Here is a 14923-nt window from a genome sequence, read left to right on the forward strand (position 1 = left end):
AGCAGTGTCCCTCCCTCAGCTGCCTGGGGGCCCCACATCTGCTTAAAGCTTCTCCTTGAGAGCCAAAGACTTTGAGAGTTCTGCTCCAGAATCATAGGCTGGACACAGAGATGGATGGTGCATCCGCAGTGGTGCCAGCTGTGGAGGGCACATAACCTGGCCATGTGTGCAATCCGCTTAGCAGAGTTTGGACATGTAGGTTGAGTTTTGCTGGAAAGAATGGCTTGAAAAGTACTTTTTATTTGGCAAAATTGTTTATTCTTCTGGGAACACTTCACAGGATGAAATAACCAGATGTCAGGGGAAAATATTTGGAGACAAAGCTTGTTCCAAAAGCAACGATGTTACAGTGACATTTTTTCAGCTGTAGGGCCTGGTGCTAGACGCTGTCATTTCTTCTTCTCGGTCTCTTGGATTGCACATTTTGTAATGTTTCCAGAGTGACATAATCACCTCCTTGGCACCAGCAATTATGGCATGTCCTGTCCCAGTTTTAGTAATGACATCGGAATGAAGAAAATAGACTTTTGGAATCAAGTTGCCAAACAGCTTTTTTGCACAAATTAAAAAAAACATACACAATTTTTCCTGAAATTTTTCTTGAAAATGGGAAATGACTTAATTTAAAAGATGCCTTTATGTGTTTGATTTATTTGTGGTTTTTTTTTTTTAAATTTGTAAACAGATGGCATTTTGACTGTTTTATCCTAAGAAACTCCACAGTTCAATGCTTTTGGTAGTTTAAATATGTAATCCTTTGGTGTTAGAGGGAGGGCTTGCAGAAAGGATGAGGAAGGGAAGCACGTTTTCCCTGATGAAGAGTGGCAGCAGAGGAACAGTTTCAGCAGGGGGGGTGGTTGATGGACGAGCGCAGCGGTAAGCAATCAGTCTGCTCCCTCACACATTCTTAATGCAAACTGGAGTACAAAGTTCATTTTCCAGAACTGGCTTGCATTTATAGATAATATCTGTAAGTGATGAGAAAAGCTTGAGCTGTCCTTGAATGTATTCATAGTTATATAGATACATATTTCTGTACGGGGCAGGCTGAGTTGTAAATTTTAGTAAAACTCTCTGGTAATGTTTAGTAAGGACAATGTCTGATTTTGTTTTGCAATACACAATGATTTTTAACAACTTTGGCTTGTCATATCACTCACTTATATAAAAAAAAGTGGGGGTTTTTTCAGTTCCTGTTTCAACCCACTACATCAAATCTGCTTCCAAGTCTGTTTAATACTGGAAAAAAATGCTTTCTTGCAAGTAAAGAGTGTAAACTGATATTTCTGTTACCTCATTCCGCCACAGAGGAGGACTATCTCTTTGATGAGACATGCTTAGCTTAGCTCTGTGTGTGGCTTTTGTAGACTCTAGCAGCTAGTGTTTTGTTTTTTCCTGTTTCTAGTTTGTGAATCATTCTTGAGAGCTCATAGACTTCTGCTCATTTAGGTATTTTATCAAATGAGAGTTGCATAATATTATATATATTATTATTATTATATAGTAATTTTACACCTTGCAATATGTTCTTTATTTTGTAATAAAGCACTGTATTTGTAGCTTTTTAGCTTTTTCTTTAGAGCTTTTGCTTTCAGAGTCCAACAGTCAATAGGGATTTTACAGTGACTAACAGAAACTTCGTAGACAATATAGGAGCACAAAAGATTTTAGTGAGAACATGCTTGTATTACAATAGTAGTTAATCATAATGAGACTATGAATGAGATGTTCTAATGATCTTGAAGTCTGCAGAAGATGGGGTTAATCAAACATGCATTACAACCAAAATGGAATGTGCACTTGTTAATCTGTATACTAACCATTAGAAAGCAAATCTGAATCACTGCATTTGAATCTGTAATTTCTGTTGGTCTACCAGTAATGGCTGTTGATAGTGCTGCAGTAGGCTGGAAAAGAAAACTGGAGAAAAACAACAGCAAATGCAAGAGTTTAGAGAGATCAGGACATCTCTCCAACAGGTGCACAAACATATACACAATAGCCTTATATCCACATCATTATGATTGAAAAGTCAAGCACAAAAGAAGGAAATGCCAACATTACGATTGACTTAGGAACCTTGATTCAGTCCTCTGCATAAATAATTTGATAAAGACTTTAGCTATATGGTTCCATACCGCTTTTACGTCACTGAGTGCACAGAAGAAATGCAACTCAATTCATGAGATATTCTGTATGGTATTATTTTCTTGCTGCTTATTATTATATGGCCATCTACTTTACTGACAACCTGCTGTTCAAAAAGCAATTATAGTGCTTTCATTGGCTTTTGTATAGTGTTCATCACTATGATACCTTACTACTTCTGAGATTATTAAATCAATTTTCTTATCACCCATGTGATATGAGGAAGTATTATCATCCTTACTTAACATAAGGATGATTGAAACACAGAGGTTAAAGTGAAAGTGTTCCCTAAACTGAGTATCCAAAATGAGATGTCTAGGACTTTGGTTTTTTGATCTTCTTGACTTATATATTCAGAGAATAGTTTTCATGAAAGGGTGAGAGAATGCTGAAGGACAAGGGTATACTGGCAAGGTATCACTTCTACTTGCTTGGTCTTACCCTCTTCCATTGGCATTCACTTTTATCCATTACTAGAGACAAAATAGTAGAGCTGATGGACCTTTGATCCATCCAGTAGCTGCTCAGATGTTCTGAATTAATCTCTGTTTCTAAGTGCTGACACCCACATGGCTCAAGCAACAGCTATTCAGAGTGGATACCTCAAGAATGAGAAACACGTAATTAGTGACGTATGATAAAGTTCATGTAAGTGACTAGTTCAGTATCAGGTGCTCTGCAGCTTGGGCAAATATTATTTCCAGTTGCTGATGATAAAAACACTTTTACCTTTCTGTAGTCCTTTGCCTTATTCAGTACTGACCTTCTGCAGTGAATGAGACAAATATCCCACTGACAAGGGATATTCCTCAGAGACCTCTTAGACCCTGAGCAAGGCAGGAGATTAAAAAAAAAATAATATAGTATCACTTAATATATTTTCAATAATGCAGATACATGAGGTGACTGACTTAAGGTTGGCCAAAGCTTATAGCTTTTCAAAATTTATGAAAATATTCACAGAATCAGCAAAAAAAGCATTTTGCAGACACTTGGCTAAATTCTACCTCTCTGTTGCAAACTGTGAGTCACTAGACGATCTCCCAAAACAGCTTCCAGATTTTTTTTTAAATAGGAATGTCTCTGCCACTTTCTCATCAACAGCTGACCCATTTTCCCTCAAAAAAAAACCCCAAAAATTGGAAGGAAAATTTCAGCACCACTGGATAGAATTTAGTAATAGTAAAAAGAAAACACAGTCTTATAATACAGAGCATCAGGCAGCCCTCTTATGTAATGTTACTAGGCATTATAACAATATAATATAGCATAAAAATAATATAATAAAAATCAAGAAAAATAAGCCCCAAATGATCCATTATTGTAGACTGCAATTTGTGTTGTACTAGTGACAAGAATTGTCTTCATTGATATACCAGGTACTCAGTGAATGTGCTAGGGTCTACAATCAATATAAAACAAAATAACAGTATGAGTGCATACACTCAACATATTCCAGTCTTAGCCCCCTTCCAAGGTGAGCTCCTGACCTTTTTGGTTGGTCGTTTTGTGTAAGTGGCAAAGCTGTAGAAAGGATTTCTAGAACCCAAATCATGAAGTGGACCTTGATAAATTTAGTAGAAATCTAGGGAAGTGGAAGCAACTACAAATTTAGTGAATTTGGTAAACTAAATACAAAAATACAATACAAAATACAAAATAATACAATACAAAAAATACACATTAAAAAAAAAAAAATCCAAACAGCCAGACTGTGAAGAACTGAAAAGGAAAGAACTGAAGTGGAAAAGGATTTCAAGGAAACAATTTTAAAAAAAAAACAAAGTGCAAAAAATTTAGGGCTCTGAAGTTCTTAATACCTTGCCCTTTTAAGCTTTAAATAATACCTGCCATGATTTAAGTGATAATTGTTGCTAACATATCCCAACACAAATTCTTGTGGAAATAGAATTCATATGTAATTTATTGCCAACAATTGCTAATTGCAATTAAAGGAATTTTACAACAGTGTGAGAAAAAAATATTGCTTATCAAATATAATTATGTCTTCTTTTCACAGAGCTTTCACTGGCATAGGGAGTCTTCGCCTAAAAAGACAACTGCAATTTCTTATCCAGCTGTCTCCTGTCCAGTCTACTCTGAAGCTGGCCCTGATTTCTTGTAGATATCTATGTGTGCACATTGTATTGGTGAAACAAACCATCTTATCTTCTATGTGCAGGGTTCTTAGTTTGGGCTATAGCCCTTCTTCTCTTCGGACTTTTCTGTCCACAGCCTTTACGCATTTTCTGGAAGACACACTTTTTGAAGACAGGTTGGCTCAAGCTCAGTTGTGCAAAAGGCTAATAGTTATGATCAGGGTGATGCTGAGGTATGAACTTCCCCTTGCCAGGACGATTGCGCATCCTGGCGTTTTGGACCACCTTCTGTGCCACATTCTCTGGGACAGCAGAGTAGCCAGGAGTAACCACAACTGCTTTTTCCTGTCAGCTTCTGGCTGGGGCACTCTTTCCCAAAGATCTCTGTCCCTAAGCACAGGGTACATGTAACCATATCTTCTGTGACCATGCCAAGTGTTCATCATCATTGTGGCTATATATGATGATTCTTCAGAAGGATGTGTTTGCCGGGAAGCTTCCCAATGCATACCAGTGTTAGTCCTGGGGAACATTTATACCAATTTTCTGGACTCTGTGTGCTTTCGTCAGTACTGTAGGGTATTGATTTAAATATTACTGGTCTGAGGAACTACCTCTTTTCCTACAAAATTGCTTCAGCACACCACTAATTCAGAAAGAATATATAAGAAATTTAGCCACTTCTGACCATGGCATTTGACTGAATTCACAAAAAAATGATACTGAGCTCTTTCAGTGAATTAGAGTTTTCTTCTTTGGCAGCAGTCTGTTTCTCGACCATTATTTACATTCATTTTGATATTTTAGTTTTTCCTGAAAGAAAGGTATTATGCTAATAACTTAGGAGAGCTGCTTTTTAATTAGGATTAGTTGGTAAACTACAGTAAATACATCAGTAAATACATACTAAATACACTAAATACAGTAAATACAGTAAATACATGCTCTATAGTCACACTCAGTGCAAGTTGGTTTTGTATCCCAGCGTCTAAATACTGGTCAGAAAGTAGTGCTGCAGAAAAAGAATTGGGGATAGTTGGATCAAAACTCACCCTGGAAACAAAAACAGTGTTGTTCTAGAATTTCTTCAAGAAATTAGGTAAAGTGATTTTTTAAAAAGAGTTTGAAGGTACTTTAGCATTTAGAGCCCAGATAAAAGGTACCTTATGGAAAATAAGTGCAGACCACATTATGGAATGATTTAAGTGAATGGTGACAGATAGACTGTAATTAAATAATGACAATAATAAAGTGCAGAAGCATCAGTCCTACTGAGACTGCGCTCCTAGAAATGCAGGGGCGCTGACAGGTGCCCACAGCAGTGGGATCCGGCAGGTGGCTGGGGCCAGCTGGCTGTCAGGCTGCCCGGGAGTACTTCCGTATTTGCTTCGTACTATTTCTCACGTCTGGATTAAGTTGATCTGTTTTTCAGCCTTCTTCAGGTTACCCAAAATAGTTCCAACTCTAAAATATATTTTCTGCAGATTTCCTCACGCAGACCACAACCTGCCACAGATTTTACCAGAAGCCTTGGGGAAAAGAATTAATGTCTCAATGGACTTTTTTTATTATCTAAAAATGGGGATACTAGTCCCAGTAGGATTATTAGATCAGAAGAAACATACAAAGTGGCTTAAACCTAGTAGAGGCCTGAACGGATTGCCACATTTATTGGAAATCATTCTGCGTTTTGTTTCTCTTGTGGGTTTTGTTTGCATTTTTACTATACTGCAATAAGAAAACTATTCCAGCTTCAAAGAAACATCAAAACATCAAATATGTGTAAAAGGATCTGGAATCTGGCATTCTTATCTGAACATCACATTAGGAGGAAGATGTTCACTTGCAGGAGCCAAGTTCAGAGAACAAAAATTGCTGGGTGAGGGACGATCATGTCCCTGAGGAAAGAATAAAAGGAATCACAAAAAGAATCCCAGTATGCTTGAGCACAACAAGCAAGTTGATTTAATAACTGCAGCAAAGTTTTGTGTGCCAAATGCATAAACCACTGAGGTGTAATTAAGAATAATGAGGTGACGTTATGAAAAGTACACCTTGAACTGAGTGTGAAGAGATTGTTCTAAGGAAAACACCCAAAGATATGGAATAGTCGTCACAGAAAACTCCTTGCTTGGAAATTTCATAACAAAACACGAAATTGTTTGTTTAGAGAGATTGGCTACATTTCCTAAGGCACTTGCTAGAAAATCATTAGCCAGAAGTTCAGTTACATAGTTGGAGTTCCTTTGCCAGCGTGTTTGAGTAGGCTAGCTCTTACAAACCTTCTGTGTATTTTGTGTCCTACATGTGTTCTATTTGCCTCTTATCTGGGCTTTTAATATTAGTATTAAGCCTTGCTACACTCTAAATGTTTCCAAAAACAGTTATGCCAAAAGCAAAAGCCAAGTTCTGCTGCTAAAAGCATATTTCATTAAATGTCACATTTTCTTCTTTTGCTTGCAGTTTTCATACTGGAAAATCTATCCACACCACTTCTAAAAATGGAGTTAATCATAGGGCTTGCTTGCTGAATTGCTTAACTGGAAACCCAAAGCCACAAGTAGATAGTTGGCTTGAATTCTCCAGTGGTACAAGAAAATTCAGATTTAGATCATATGTTCCTTTTAATATCATTTGCTTACAATTTGCTTAACATATTTTTAAGCAATGGAAGGCAAAAGTCTTTGTTAACTTTGCTACAGATAAAATAAAAATATCAGGTCACATAAATTATTTTATTCTTCAAATGTAGACCGTTGATATGATAACTCTTCTAAAATGTCAGTATAAATATTTCTCTTTTTTCTCCCTAATTTTACTGAGGTTTTTAGTTTTTAATAGGCATGGGGGAAAAGAGAGAAAGGAAAGAAAAGGGAGAAAACCAGACCAGATGTGGTCTCTCCTGTATCGCTGGGTAGACATTGTCAGAAAGGAAACATTTTGAAAGGTCCCAAGCAGAGAATTAATATAAGAAATAAATTTTATCCCTGGTATTCAATCATATAAATTCACTGATTTATTTTTATAGTTTTTTTCTTTTGCTGCAGGTTAACTTAGTCTAGTGGGAGCCAATGGCAGGGGCTGATTACTGACAACTTGTTTCTTAGTGATAAAAAATACCCTACGGTCTTATCTTTATTAAACCCTGGAGATAACTTCGTCTGGCAAAAAAGGGGACATCCAAGTCAGCTTTTGGCTCAATTTAATCCTTAGTTTAATAATAAGCAATAAAAAGGGCCAAGAGAAGTCATAAAGACAAAACTGAAGTGCTTTTCCAGTCTAGTTAATTAATGTAAAGTGTGTCTAAAACCAGTATTTCACAAAGAAACTACGATAATTATTTGGCGTATTACCAACTCTTTGGACAGATTTACAACTGAATTTAGTGGATTCAGTGAATATATTTAGTGTATAAAGTAAAACAGAGTTTACCTAAAATGCATCAGTGAAAATTCAGTTCTTATTAGCAGATGTCTGTTCCAGAGGAAGAGGTATTTGGTTCTGTCTTCATTCATTCCTTGCACTGTCTTTCCTGACTGAGAGCTCTAAAATTAATATAACACAGTCAGTGTCCACCTCACACAAAATTCTTTCTAATGACATAGTATCTCAGGATTCTGTACATTTTTTGAAGAATTGGGTCACAATGGGTGTGATTTCCCCGGTAACTGAAATGGTCTGTCCTACTAAAAAAACCTGTGACTAATGCAGAATAAGTCCATCACATCTAAGAACAAAACTTTAAACTGTCATGCTTTGATTTGAGACACACACATCTCCAGGATACACAGTAATTAATGCACACAAGGTCAAGCAGCAGACTACACCCTGCCCATCGCATCCCATCTGACAGGGAATGAGCCTTCCCCTACCCTGGACTTCTATACTGATGGATCCTAGAGACAGGCACGCTTTGGCCTTTCTATACAACCCTCCATGTTCACTGCCCAACTGCTTTTTCATCCAAAGCAATCCAAGTAACAATTTCAGATTCTGTGTTTGAAGGGACCATCCAACCCTTCCCCTTCTCCAGTAGCTACAGGCTGCCTCATCCAGGAGTGGCCTCCTGTCCCAGGGCACAGGACATAAATAGCTTACCTTTTCCTTGGAGATATAAATAGACTTTTATTACCTTGGTTTTGCTCTAAATAAAACCCTGCCCAAAGGAAGTTGCTGCAGGGGTGATAATTTCATTGAAATACAGCTGCTATGCCAAATGCACCCATTTGGTGTGATGGTGGGATTCTGCTTCCAGGTGAAAATACAGGTGGGAACTTCTGGGAAGTAAGAATATTGAGATACATAGGTAGGTGCCTCCAGCACAGAGAGCTGGCTGGAAAGAATGCTTGACACTAGGACAACAGATTCTTTTGATGTGGGACAAAATTTGCTCCTCTAGAACTTGCTTGTCCGTCTCTAATATTTAAAGATGGCCTTAAAAGATAAGGTGTCCCTAGAGGATCAATTAATTTGGATCCTACCTTTCTCCCTCCCCCTAGTTTCCAGATAGGATGAGCTGAAGCTGGAGAGACATTTAAAAGGGGAATATCAGGAGTGCAATCTGTAGTTTTAAAAAGTCTAGTAAATTCTTCATTTTGGGATGGATTTTATTTCCTTCCCTCCTCTACTACTGCTGACTACTCTTAAAACAAAACAAAACAAAATTCTCCAGCAAAAGGTACAAGACTAAATTGCTAAACTCTCAGTAATAAGGAAGACCAACATTAAGATTTTCTATGCAGCCTTAATTACAAGCTCTTATGCATATTCATTATGATGCCATTATTCCTTATGTAACTGAAAGCTATATTTTGTACACAGATCTTCCCCTTTTTTATTTTAGCAACCTTGCAGAGAGTAGGAGAGAGTTATTTAAGGACTCAAAAGGAAGTCCACAGAGGGTTTCTTTCACTGGCTAAAGAAGCTGTGCAGTTGTTAACAATGAAGACTGCAGCTGAGATCCAGGGTCCAGAACCTCTCCTGTCCTTGCCACAGTGCACTACCATTGCCTGAAGCAAATCATTAGTAATCCTCCTAAAGGTTGCTTGTGATGTTATTACTTCTTGTCCTATTAGGAGCACAGGGAAGATCAGCCATGAATGTTTACAAGTTGCTCAAGAGAGTTCACCACCTTTATCCCTCAGTACAGGGCTTGGGTGATACACAGTGGGCAAGACATGCAAACGTGATAAATAGCCAAAAAAAGGAAAATAGGCTGAACTTTCCTCTCATGCCATGTTCATCACCCCTGAACACTGAATAAGGTAGCTATCCACTAACGCCATAAAACATTTTGACAAAATGCAGACACAAAAGTTGTTGAATTAGCACTGGCTTTTCATAGCTTTGGCACCTCTGGAGTTGCAGCAAAGCTCTTGGTACATATACAATTCTGTGATGTGTGCTGCGCCAAATGCTCCTGTCACTAAAAGCAGCTTCAGTTGTGCAAAGTGCCCGAAGCTGGCTGCAGAACAACAGTGGAAAAATCTGTCTTTAAAAGGCAGCTTTCTGCCTGTGAAACTGTAGCAAAACAGTTCCTGTGCCTTCAGTAACAACTTCCATGCTCCTTCTTCCTTTCCAAAGACTACCTTTCACCAAGAGTGCAAAGAGGCTGAGGAACACACTAGGAAGAGAATAACTTTTGGTTTCTCACTGAACATGCACTTTTTAATTCACAGCATATTCTTGCTGTGGCTTAAAACTTAACAGGAGTGGAAAGAAAAATATGAAGCAACCACAGCTGACTTTCTGCAATTTCTGTTAGGTAAAATAAAGAATCTATCCTATTTTGTATCTTAAGCTTTTTTTTTTTTTCAGTGTATGCAGCAAGAAAGAACAAACTTGTATGAAAATCTTCAATTCCTCATTCTGATTCTCTGTTCATTTGATGCATTGTGATCAGCAGCACCATTTCTTGCAATTAAGACTTGTGATTCAGCAAAAGAAACAATTAATTTAATTTCCAGTGTAATAACACATTTTTCATTTAGATTTCTACAAGCTTTTGTATCTGAAGTATTAACAAATGTCTTGGTAAGAGCTAAACAAGACATCACTACTGTAGCATTCTAGAAACTTTTTAATATCAACATACATTTCTAGCAAATCAGTGTTGTATTCACCATCCCCTTTGACTGTAGAACTGAACATATTATTTTTTTGATGCATACTTACATAAAAGATTTCATTGCACAGTGTAAGTCAAACCTTAGCTGATCTATTTGAATCCCTTTCATTACTTTTGACACCCATCTAGTGGACACAACCAGTATCACAGGATAAAATCAGGTCACAACAGCCATTTGCAAGTCTTGCACATAGTTGTTATCTGGTGATGCAAACCACAGGGCCTCTCTCAGCCCATGAAACTGCAATTTTATCTAATAGGCTTTTAAATTTTAAATACTCACTATGTTACAACCTGAAAGTGAAATCATTCATAGAAGCCTGCTTTAGTTTCTAATGGGGAGAAATAATACTGCCAATAAAATACTGGCAGTATTATTATCAATAATTGCTAATTAATATTTATTATCAATAACTAATTGGAAGTATTATTATCAATAGTCACTCCTTATTTACAAATTTCCTGATGTGAGACAGATTATATTTACCTTCATTTATTTTTATCCCACTTTTAAATTCTGCGTTAGAACTTTCAGACAAGCTTTTATATATATTTGAAATAATACTGCCATTGCAGAAATTAGTCTTATTGAGCACATGAGTACACAACCCTCTTCTATTTTACCTAAAATTGCATGGAAGATCTGCCCTCCTGCCCTCAATAGAAAAACAAAACATACAGACTGCGTATTGTTTAGGAGTCTGTGTATTCTTCCAGTTGTTTACAGAAAAAAAATATTTTATTTAGGCAATGAAATAGAACTGTTAGGATATTTGGAATCAGTGAGCTCACAGATGTTCCAGTCCCTTCATTGGCACTGTGAGTATTTTGTGCTCCTCGAATACTCAGGAATTCAAACTCAAAAGATACTGATTGCTAAAGAAAATAGTAGTCATGCTAGTAGTAATGGCAATATGGTTATTAACTTATGGCACTATGAGCTGCAAAGGATGTTTTACTCTAGTATTAATGGTATCTTGCCCTTTCCAATATTTTTTTCAATAGTTTTTTGTGAGCCAATCTCACAATGACCACAAAGATGCAATGACTAAAAATGAAATGCAGAGAGTTTTGCATTGTCCAAGGTCACCCAGCAGGCCGGTGGCAGAACTCTCATTTGATGTTCTACTGATTATTCTTTGTTAGGTTAAAATCGATAATGTCATGTTGTAGTAGTACATTTGAGAACACAGAAAAAAGTATTCAGGCATAATCAAAAGATTTGGGAAGAGTGTATGTGTTAGGATTTTCTAACAGTGAATTGCTCTGAAAACTACAGTGAAAGAGGATTAAATGGCTAAGCTCTCTTGAAGTTCGCTTAATACTATTTTCTGAATAGTTTTTTTTTTTTAAAAAATGTTCTTTTCTACATTCAAACTGTGAAAGATGAATAAAAAATAAATAATATAGTCTGACAGCAGCAGAAAATTTGCAGTTCCAGGAACATGTGCAAAGTAAGATGAAATCAAGGCCCATTCCCTGCCAGGCAATATGCATCTCTGTCAAAATAGGCAATATAAGTTTCTTTGATTAATTCATTTAACAAAGAAATCAAGGCCATGGGAATGCTGTCACTTCAGTAAAACAGTAAAGCGGCAACCTCACTGCAGCCTCAGGTCAATGGTAGATAACAGCCAGAAACAAGCTAGTGCAGAAAGTAGCATGTACCTGCTGTGACAGTTGTGCCAGACTGAAGTCTAATCAACAGATGACATGTACTGAGTATTGCCTCTTCCGCTGTCATTAGATATAATTAAAAACTGGTGGTTGTCTCTCACGTGAACACTGTTTTAAAAATGAGTAGTTTAGATGCATTCATTACAAATACATATTATGATGCTAACACTTATCCATGTTTAAAAAATTGTGAAAGATCCTCTATTCACCCCTCATTCCTAAACGCTTTAGCAGTATTATTTAAGTTACCATTAGTACAGCAAATAAGCCTGGGTAGTTACGAGCCAAGGTCTCAATCACACCTTTCCTACTATGCTGTAAAACTAAAATTGGTCTCTGGTTTTCGATACGCAACCAACTAGGGAAAGAAAATCCATCTTCCGCTTCTGGCTGGATAAAATGTGTGCCATTGCATCAGATGGAGACATAATCTTGCTAATCCACACATTTGTGACCTCTGAGATTGCATACCACAACACATTAAGTCTAAAAACAGAGTCACATGCTTCAGAAAGACTCCAGCTGGTACCAAACTCAGATATCAAGCTGCTAAGCAACAAGGGTTGCCATGAGCACATCCTCCCAGCACTGCCCACCCTGTGCTAGTTTCTAATTGATTACAGACTCTTTGCACTGATTTCAAAGCCCTTTGTGGGAACGTCACAGACTATGTGAAAGACATCTCTACTTTTCTTGCTTTCTCTCCCCTCACACATCTGCCTCTTGCGACAGCAGTGTTCACTAGGAATGATAAATCTGTTTACCACTCTTAATACCAAATACAACAGCTATAAATGCTGGATCTAAACTGTGTAGTTCAAAGACATGAAGGGCCACAGAAGTCACGCTTTTTGGCAGCGAGCAAAGAACTCATTTCTTCAATCTGGTTGTAAAATAGCAACTCTAATGCAAGTAAACATGCCCAAGCACACACACATACCTTAATCCCAACCCAGCACTTTGTTTACTAGGCTAAGACAAAATATGTTCTTGACCTATTTGGGTAATAATGAAATATCAGGGTACTTGATAACAAAAGAGCCCCAACTGCCTCAACAGTGGGAGGCAGGATAATGAGGATCCAGCTCAGGAGAGATGGGGCCTGAGGAAGAAAACAATGAAACATCACGTTTCCCCAGGTATAGAGCCCATGAATACTCTACATGCAAAGAAGCATAAGGCTTCCTGTATTCCTAATAGTGTTTTCTTTCTCTACCAAATTTCTTTTCCTTCACAGTTGTTCTTTTTGGTCATCAGCGATTTTAAAGCATATTTCTTACGTGCCTTGCTTTTTTGGCTTGGCAGTGGAATTGACCAGGTCTTTATTTCCCCATTATTATCAGGAAGCAATTACCTAGGGATAAATTTGTCAGAAGAGTGTTAATTACTTTCAAAATTCTTATGTCAATGGCATAAATCTTCTCCTTTCTTTTTGCAGTTTCGATGTAGACAATGGAACATCATCAGGACGAAGTCCCTTGGATCCCATGACGAGCCCTGGATCAGGGCTAATTCTTCAGGCAAATTTTGTCCACAGTCAACGTAGGGAGTCTTTCCTTTACCGGTCAGACAGTGACTATGACCTTTCTCCAAAGTCCATGTCCAGGAACTCCTCCATTGCCAGTGATATGTAAGTACATCATAAAATACTTTTAGCCTGTGTTTTATCCTGTGTCTTAAGATTTGTCAAGCCACAATAAATTTCTTTTAAAAATCAAAGACAGTAATCACTTATGCTACTGAAGTAATGGATAATTGTTTATTTCTTTAATGAAGCTTGTACTTGTTTCTGCAGTTTTCAGAAAGTAAGGATATATTTATACACTTTATTAGCTCTGACAGAATAACGAAGACAGTCAATACTGGTGTATCAAAACACTAAGGAGAACTCTGATTTCCTGGATATTATTTTCAAGAAAAGCAATACAAACTCAATTTCTGCTTTTTAAGGTTCTTAAGAAAAAGATTTCCTTTATTTGCACCAGATATTTTTAGGTTTTTAGATAAAAGATTTACCAGCTGACAGAAATTAATAAATTCAAGGGAGGCAAAAATTGTTTCAAATATCATTTCTATTAAACAGCGAATTTTTAACAAAAGGCCTTTGGAAAGTTGTTCGGTCCTCTCTCACTATTTTTCTGCTAGTGGATCATACTTTTCAAGTATGTGTATACCCCAGGTTGCATGGGTAGTGGAAGTCAGATGCAAATTTCTGTTTATTTGTAAGATACTAAAAACGTTGTTAAATGTCCTAGCTTCTAGTCACTTGTAAGTAGTAGAAATTAAGAATAATTAATTGTTTGTTTGTTTTGGCCAAGTAAGTGTTTATGGTTAAATTCTAAATCACTAAAATAAAGGACCAGGCTTGTAAAAGTCCCCATCCAGCATTAATATCAACACTGTTTTTTTAATGAGGCAAAACCCAATCAGTATAATCTTTAAAAAATAACAGAGTCAGTATGCACAACAAAGGAAAAAGGTTTTCATAATGATGAGTGAAATTTCATCTAATATTTAACTTGCAGTCATTAGAATGGAACACTCGTATTTTCCGCTTACGTATCATTATTAGAAATGTTGATTAGTCCATCTAATTATAGCTCTTTTCCTACGTAAGTGTCAAGATGAGAAAAAGTCATGCCTATAAAGAGGGTTTGTGTAAGGTCCATACCTCAGTGAAGCCCTGTAGGTTGGATTACTTAGTAAGCTTTGTGCCCAGTGTGACCAATTTTGGTTGAGACAAAATGAGTGAGAAAAAGACCAATCTATCTTGCCTTGTCATAAGGAAAACCACATTTCACTTGCAAATAGCGAGCCCCTTCTAGCAATCCTTCCAGATATCCTTTCTTTTTGGTGGACAAGAATCAAGTTT

General features: G+C 37.1%; 1 protein-coding gene across 4 annotated transcripts in view; it reads left to right on the top strand.

Annotated features, from left to right (window-relative positions):
- The window catches only part of PDE4D (phosphodiesterase 4D), a 613857-nt gene that overhangs the window by 475364 nt on the left and 123570 nt on the right, over window positions 1-14923 (top strand). For all 4 annotated transcript variants that reach the window (XM_075078147.1, XM_075078148.1, XM_075078149.1 and 1 more), the window contains one exon: window positions 13490-13681. In XM_075078147.1, coding sequence (XP_074934248.1) covers window positions 13490-13681 — 192 coding nt within the window. The remainder of the gene's footprint in view (window positions 1-13489; window positions 13682-14923) is intronic.

This window comes from Phalacrocorax aristotelis, chromosome Z (assembly GCF_949628215.1).
Source record: "Phalacrocorax aristotelis chromosome Z, bGulAri2.1, whole genome shotgun sequence".
NCBI classification, from domain to species: Eukaryota; Metazoa; Chordata; class Aves; order Suliformes; family Phalacrocoracidae; genus Phalacrocorax; species Phalacrocorax aristotelis.